At 43.7% G+C, this 8588-nt stretch overlaps 1 protein-coding gene across 1 annotated transcript; it reads right to left on the minus strand.

Annotated features, from left to right (window-relative positions):
- Window positions 1-2908: 2908 nt before the first annotated feature.
- RAB19 (RAB19, member RAS oncogene family) lies at window positions 2909-8588 on the minus strand. Its single transcript, XM_068142204.1, has 3 exons — window positions 8023-8588; window positions 6991-7174; window positions 2909-4903 (listed from the first exon to the last, which is right to left on the minus strand). Exons 1-3 carry the CDS (start codon window positions 8215-8217, stop codon window positions 4638-4640), a joined length of 645 nt encoding a protein of 214 aa, XP_067998305.1. The 5' UTR covers window positions 8218-8588; the 3' UTR covers window positions 2909-4637.

Below are 8588 nucleotides of genomic sequence, written 5' to 3' on the forward strand. Positions count from 1 at the left end.
AGTAGAATTAAGGCAGACTTTTAATATGGAGGGATATGAATTGGGCTGTGCTACATTTTCTTCAAGCAAATACATAAGGTACAGAAACTGAAAAGGCCAATGAGAAAGCATCAAGATGAAAAGGTACAAAGACTCCATAAACTTCCACTGACAAAATAATTGATTTCAAAAAAATATTTAGAAAGGTCTCACTTGAAGTGCCTCAACTTTATGCAAGCATAGATATGTATGATCTGATACAAAATTTTGCATCTTGTGGTATGTGCAAAATAAGTGCACTTCTTAATTGGTCTCATGACCACACAAGCAAAGAGCATTTCTTAAAACCTCTGCTACTTCAGTTTAAACCTTGATATCACAGATCTTTCCCAATCATAGCCCAAGGTGTATTACAATCTTGCTGAGGGGATGCCTGGTTCATTTACTGAAACACAAAGTAACTCTCCTGCTACAGCCATTTCTGGCTGGAGGATAACTGTGCAGTAGGCAGTATCTCCTGTTTGGAACATAGTTTCTGCAGATGGATTTATTAATGCTGCAGCAGCTTAAAACAAGAGCCACATGCCATCCCTTAGGCTCCAGGTATAATACAGGGTGGCACTGTGAGGATGAAACTGTTACAAAGTCGGTTTAATGCTAGCTTTAGAGAGGTGCCATTGAACAGTAGTTCTGGGAAGCCTTGCTTCAGGTAAGCAAACCTCAATAGACTGAGCAGTGAAAGCTCATGAGCAGTGGTGTCCATGGACACAGCTGTAGCAAGAAAATGGGGAACTGCAGATAAGCTAAACTGCCCCTACTTGTTCCTGTTACTCATGGGTATGTGATTTGTGAAAGCCAGAGTCAACAACTGTTTGGCAACAGCTTGGTGTGATTGCATTGACACAGCCTGTGCTGAGTTAAGGTTGATGTTTAGAATAAGAGCACTAGAAATGCTTTATAAGACTTCAAAAAGTCCTGACTCTCTCAAACATGCAAGTTCCTATTGAAAATTGAAGTACTCCTAGGTAAAAAGGACTCTTGGCCTAAAACTACTCTCGAGGGACTCTTGATATCCCAGTGTTTGTTGCAGTTCCAGTCCTTAACACACTTGCTTGAGAGGGGTGCTTGAAAATGGTTTTGAGTCAGTACACTGAGCAGAGTGTTAAAGCCCTCCTGCCAGCAGCCAAACATGGTGTGCTGGTAACGGAGATACAAAAACTCTGCCTGTTGACAGCCCGCAGCAGGGAAGGGACACTTCTAAACAGTGGTGTTGCTTGGGGAAGCTTCATTTTCAGCTCCCATTAAAGAGCACAGGGAAAGGAGGTTGCAGGATAGAGCTCACTCTCTCTGTTCAAGGACTGAATTTACTTTGTCTCCTTTCCAGCTATATTTAAACATTAACTGGAGTGATTAGATAAGAACCTCAGCTTTTCTTAAGAGCCTGTCCCCTGTGTGTGAAGAAAAACTTGACCACACTGGCAGTGCCCTGTGTGCTTCCACCTCACTGTTGCAGATGTTTGCTTTTAAGCCAGCTAGCTTATAGGAGGTGTCAGAATTTGCTCTGTTTTGAAATCCTCTCAGGTTTTTTGCTACTCTGTTGTGTGGACAGGTTCTGCTTGGTTCATCTGGCATGGCTGTGATACCAATGCAAGTGCTATGCCCCAGGAAGATTCAAATACTACTTTAAAAAACCCCCAAATAAGCTCATCTTCAAGCTGCATGTGCAGCTCTTGCAACCTGGGACAGTAGCAGTCACTGAGAATAGCATTGTAACCAACATTACAATAAGGTGCAGTTTCTACTGGTGCATTAGTGGTGCTGTCAAGCAGCACATTGAATTTGCATATGATGCTGGGGGAACAAACATTCATTTAAGGTTCCACAGCAGTTCACATCATTTGCATTATCAGAGCTTCATGCTTACATCTGCTCTGTGATGAAGAAAGTCACAACTGCAGAAGGTCTGTTGTGCTTGGGTTTTTGACAAATCTCGTGGCTGCCATCTTACATTCTAGAATAACATGCTGTGATAAAGGGATTTAAGTTGATAGTTTTCTTCATGTACTACCTCATGAATAATACAGTCTACCACTGTGTACTGCTATACATGCTGAAGAACCTCCTCGTTAGCAACTTCTGCAGCTTGCTCTTCGTTTACAAGGACAGTGTTAAAAATGACCACATGGAAACTATTTAGTGTAATCGCACTAAAGGGCAGCTGGAAGATGCCAAAAAGAACCAAAAGAGGTCACATTCCCAGTCCAGTGGCACAACATGTAGTTACTTGAAAGAGTAACAAGGAGCTTGTTATATATACCTGGTTAAAGGGAACAGTGCAGCAGCTCAAGGCACAATGACAAGTCTGTTCTCCCTGATCCTACGTTGCACAGCTTTCTGCCAAGGAAGGACCTTACTTTGCAGATAGCTCCATGTGTGTGGGAAGAGAATGGGAAGAGCCCAGTAACCTGGCAGTGCTGAGCAGTTAAGGGAGCGTCAGCCTGGAGAAATCTCCATACCGGTAGTAAACCCTAGGAACCATAAAAAGGTTAATATTCTGCTGGTAAGATCCTTCATCTAACTCTTGGCTAATGAAAGAGCTTAACTGTCTGTGGATGCTATTCTCCTAAGGTCTCCTGGAAGATAAGTGTTTGCAGCAACTTCTATCACTGGTATATCTGAAATGGAACAAAGTTTGTCAGGAGTTTAAGTGTGGATACTAAACAAAAGTAATAACTGCTACATTACAAACTACTACTAGGAAGAATTTGGATTTTGAACACAAAAATATTAATCTTCTATTTGTCTGTTTTCCTAGCACCAAGAGATATAGAAAGTATTTAGAAGACTAATTACTACTTGTTCAGCTGCTTTGAAAGATTATGGTGTTTTCTGTTGCTTGAATATACAAACTGAAAGGCAACAAAGAGGCTAGTACCAAATCAAGATGAAATTTAATATTTAAGAAAGAGGATGCTGAAAACAGATGAAGCTTTCTCCACAGCAGGCAATGGCAAAAGGCTTGGAGGCTAGCACTGAAGATGTCTCCCTCAGTTCACACAGAGCCAAATCACTTCCTTCCCTTTGCATGCAATAGCAAAGAACTAGTCTAGAGGAAGCAGTACTAGAAATATTTGCAAGACTATAAACCAGTGATTATTCTGCTTTATTTTTTGTGCTTCTCAGACAAGATTTTCCAGAAGGAGTTGCTACATCTTATTCCCTGTTTTTCAAGAACTTGTGAAACATGGGTAGAATGCTGCCTGGTAAGCTAGCAGCATACTAGCCTTCCCAGGGCTTCTCAGGCATGTAACCCAGACTGTATTTTATCACTATAAAGCCTGAGTTCCACTTCATAGCTTAACTGTAACTAATCAATGCACTTTAGTACATGTGGATTGCAGTCAAAAAAAACTTCCTCTGTAAAATACCTTTTTTCCCTTCCTCCTCTGTTTCCATCTACTAGAGGTAAACAAACAGCAAAACTTAAGACTGAACCCAAAACAAAACAATTGCAAACCCTCAAACTTGATTAAGTACTGGTACATAGAAGAGGTGAGCCCCTAGCTTGCATTTACAAGCAATACAAAACTTTGCTACCAAGATGTTCAGTCTCCATAGCAGTAGCCTATACACTTGCCTAGGGGTAGGTTTCTAGAATGCCCCTGTACCATTCCTTTACAGCTCTAAGGCAAGGTTACATCGTTAAACCATCGTACCCCTTGCTGAGTTTTACAGGGGCTTGAATCCCGTTCTCACCATTGAAAATCTAAAGGAATACTCTCAAGCTGCCATAGGCCCATCACACAAAGTACAGAAGGCTTTTGATTTAAAATCATCACATCAAAAGCATGACAAGGTTGGGGAGGGAGGGAGGAAGGGAAAGGGAAAAAAAAAAATCCTTTCACCCTAGCATGGATTTAGACCATTACTGTTGCCTTGGAAGCTTCACCACTCCTAGCCAGTCAATGTGGCAAAGACAGATCACTAATGGAAACAATTCTTGACAGTTTTTCATCCTAGGAAGAAGGTTGGGACCCTACAGTATCGTATTCTGCCTGCTATGAAACCCCAAGGATGTCCTCAGGTTTGTCTGGTGGGGAAGTCAGTAGAGATGTAAAATCATGTGCTCTTTCACAGATGTTACTAACTTCCTTGGGATGAGTGGCTACATGTCTGACAGCAGGACCACTCCTAAATGAAAGTTTGAGCAGCAATGGCTTACTGCTGTCCAAGCATGTATCAGACTTTTTGCCTGTAGCTTTAAAGAGTAAAGTGCTTGCACTACAACAAACTGCATAGCTTAGAAGGGTCAGCTCAAGGCAGAGCTCTGATGGATATTTGCCTTCTGACACAGCCAGAAAATTATTTAAGGCTATAATTAAAGGCAGTAATTCTTACAGTTCTCTTTGGTTAGTACAAGGGCTGACAGCTTTCCAAGTCCTCCCAGCCTAGAAGCTCTTGTTTAAATATCAGCTGCCATGTTCAAAGGAATATGTATTACCAACAGAAACAACCTCTGAAGATACTTACAAGCCAAACTGCCAGGTATAGATATCAAGAGAGATGGCTTGAGACCACATAGCACACCTTCATCAAGTGCATAAAACTAAATCAAGCAGCCTCAAAAGAATGAGTTTCAAATTCTTCCCGAAATCTCTTCAACAGAGGCATTGGGTCTTCTCCACACTTGGACTGGCAATCACTGGCCTGGAGTCAAGGTAGATGCTGTTTGGAGGGTTCTCTCCGTGAAGCTGTAAGGTGTTTTGGGCTATTAGCTCCTTAGCCATTAACATGAACACTTCTTCTATGTTTTGAGCTTCTTTTGCTGATGTCTCCAGCACAGCCAGGAGCCCGTACTTCTCTGCCAGCGTGCAGGCATCTTCAAACAGGACTTGGCGCTTATCTGTTGAATCTGATTTGTTCCCTTAAAAGAAGGCAAATAGATAATTTAATAGTCTCCAAAAAAAAGTTTATCTTTAAATGCAATAAAGTAATTCAATGTTGTTAAACAACAGATTTATGCTAAGAGTTGCAGGGGGGAAACCCAATGTGAGCACATAAGAGCCACAAACACAGAATGTGGATCTAAACTGCAGCTAAACATGTGATGATATCAGAAGAGTCAAAATCCAAACAAAACCTAAGTCCCTGTGTTTATCTAATTACTTCTGTAAGTAGTGACACCAGAGGACTATTTGGAAGCAATGCTTGGTCCCTGTTCCCTGGTGGTTTTAAACAACAAGCAGCAAAGTGGATGCTCATTGGTGAAATTCTGGAACATTTATTGTCTAAAGCAGACCTCCCACCCTACTAAAACCCACAATGAACCTGCTCACCTGTTCATCAGATTTTAACATGACCTATTTATACAAGTCAGTAATTTTAAGACAAGAATTCACACCACCTACCTTAATGCCTAAAATGTGTATCAAGTTTCTGCACATATAGATTAAACTTTTGCCTGAAGCAGTTCAGCCTAAATTTGTCATGAGACACTGCTGATAAAATGCTCTACCTACTTAAATATACAAAGGTACATGTGGAATTATCATCAGGTCTGGTACAGGCAGTACCTGGCTGAGGCCCACATTCATAGTTTCAAGACTACCCTTCATCAAATTCAGATCTTGACTTTGGAGCATATATAAGCAGATCTCCTCCCATTCAGTTTTTCTAAAAGAAAGCAAACAATAAACCAACCAACCTCACAAAAGAAAACCCAAATCTTCCCAAACCCACTTTGCTTAGGGGTTGTTTGCTTCCTTAAAAAAGTCCCTGCTCTTTCCTCCTCCTATTCCATGCTAGAAAGGTGTGTGACATGGCTGTGTCATTAAATGTACAAAGACTTCCTGCCAAGGTAAGTAAACAGCACCAGCTATGGAGGAAAGTGCCAAGCTGGATTCTTGACAAAAAGCCTTACTTTTACCAACTTCTTTCTTAAAAACAACAACATCCACCACACACAGATAGGTCTTGGTAGACTCATGAGAGAAGTTAGAAAAACCCTACCAAAGTTTCGTTTCTTCCCATGCTTACTCATTCAAAGTACTGCAGTTACAAGCAGGTCTAAATTGGTGGTTGTTTTGGGGTGTTCTGGTTTGTTGTGGGTTTTGGTTTGTTTTTTGGTTTGTTTTTTTTTCAGAGGAGGAATAGAAAGTCCCACCACAGCAGAACTTTTTTGTTGGGAGCACCCACAGAAGCCTAAGTGCCACACCTGCTGTGCCGTGGGGCTCAATACTGCCTGTCCTCAAAAGCCAGTTTGGGCTGCTGTGGCTTCACACATTGCACTAAGCACAGTGTCACAGTGGAACAGGCAGAAGCAGAGGAATGAAAATGAAGGCTCTAGTCATTTTGTTGCACCAGTTCTCTCCTTTGGGTGAAGGAAGAGCAATAATAACCTGAAACACAAATGGAAAGAAGCTGCTGCTTCCTGTCAGCTCCAGGCTCAGCAATTTCTGTCTATTGCTTTCCTCAAGAGGCAATATTTCCTGAATGCTAGTGGAATAAACAAGGATTGCAAGCGGTCAGACTACGTGCTCTGCAAAAGCCATGTCCCTATCTACTGTCTTACCTGATTGGAGTCCCCTTACAGAGCACATGCATATCAAAAGAATGGAGAAGAAAGATGAGAATGGGAGTTGTGTTTCTCTGCACAGTCCCCTTCCTCTTCAATTACTGAACTGCTAAATTCCTGCATGTCAGGAGTATAGCATCAGACTTACTGCAATTCTAACCTTAGTGAGGTTGTCCCTGCTTGCTAGACCAGCAGCAAGCTTGCTGCATTATTCCATCAGGAAAAGTAAGTTGAAAGGTTTTATTGTCTGCAGTGCAATTGGTCCTCTCAGGACTAGGATGCGACTTCCCTAATTTTTCCAAGTCTCTCTCTTAACTGAAACTACATTCTTCTTAAAGCATCTTTAAACTATGCATTAAAGTAGTGGGAGAAAAGTGAGAGGGATTTTTATATACATATTAAAAAAAGCTACATAACATTTAAGAATAGATTCCTACCAATTAACATCATGACCAAGTTTGCAGCACCATACTTTTCGATTTCATTAATCCAGTGAGGAATGGATTCAAAAGTGGACCTCCTAGTAAGGTCATAGGCAAGGATGGCCCCATGAGCACTCCTGTAATAAGATTGGGTTATTGTCCTGAAGCGTTCTTGACCAGCTGTGTCCCAAACTTGGATCTGTAAGAGAAAGGAAAGAAACTGTGAAGAGCAGTGAATGCTGCTTCCTGGGTGTCTGTCATCAGCACCCATGCTTTTGAAACTGCTTGTGTAAAAGGCAGCTAGATCTGTCCCAGTTCACTTTACTACAGCACAGTGTGGCTTTGTGCTCTCTAGAGCTGAAGAGACGTTTACATGCTCGTAAAAATAATCTGCACAGACCAAAGAGAAGAGCAAAACCCAGCTTTGCAAAGAAACCAAGAAATCCCGTTTCAACAACTGCACTAGGATATAGAACATTACAGGCATTCGATAGGTAAGGAAGAAGAGCAGAGATGCAGCCCTGATGCAGTGCTGGGCAGAGCAAAGTTAAGTAAGGGCACACATACTAACTTTCATCTGTACGCAGAAGTAAGTTCTAGCTAACTATTGTGGTGTTTATCTCAGCAGTCTTCATCTTCCTTCAGATCAATCACACGTCAAAACAGAACCTTAGTAATCTAGAGAATTTTCCCTCCTCTCTATCCCAGCTCAACCCCCTCACATCTCAGAAAGAGGGAAGAGACACTCTCCAAACTAGAGACGGTTTTCAAGAACTTCCTGCACACAAAGCGAGCGCTTTCTCCACAGGTCCACAGAGACTAAGTATGTTCCCAAATGAGGGCGACTGCCTCCCTCAGGGCACTTGCCGGAGGGAAGACTCCCCTCAAATACCGTGGTCAAAAAGGCAACCAGCCTTGCCTGCTGCCTTCAGCAGGGCCGAGCAGGAGATACTGCGCATCCCAACACTTCCTTAGCATCCGATTCGACACGGTAATGGCGAGCAAGGACTGGCCACGGAACGACCTGGGCTCGCTCTGGCCACCGACCTTCACTTTCTTGCCGTCGATATCCATCGAGCGCACAGTGAAGTCGACACCGATGGTGTTCTGCTGTTTCTCGCTGTACTGCCCCGTCTTGAAGCGGTGCACCACGCAGGTCTTCCCCACGTTGGAGTCCCCAATCAGGATAATCTTAAAGAGGTAGTCGAAGGCATCATCCGCGCCAGAGCTAGGAAAAGGCATCGCAGCTCCTGGGGTGGGAGGGGGCTGTGGTGGTGAGAAGCGGCCGCCCTGGCCTAGCTCACGGCAGTCGGGAAGGGAGCCCCGCTGCCGACCAGCCGCCTGCTCACCTGTTAGCGCTCACCGGCCGCGACAGGTAGCGCCCGCTTTGTACCCGCCCCGGCCCGCCCGGGGTCGGCGGGAAATGTAGTTCTTCTCCTCCTCCTCTGGCTGCCTTGCCTCAGCCCTGCGGGCTCAGCGTGGGCAGCGAAATCAGCGCCTCTCGCTCCCCCCTGCCCGCGAAGGCGGAGGTGGACAAGACGCCCGAGGCTCCGCGGAACAGAGCCGGAGGGCCCTGCCCGGCGGCGGCGAGCACCAGACTACAGCTCCCGCCG

This window comes from Melanerpes formicivorus, unplaced genomic scaffold (genome assembly GCF_026170545.1).
Source record: "Melanerpes formicivorus ecotype bairdi unplaced genomic scaffold, bMelFor1.0.p_v2 SCAF_8, whole genome shotgun sequence".
NCBI lineage: Eukaryota > Metazoa > Chordata > Aves > Piciformes > Picidae > Melanerpes > Melanerpes formicivorus.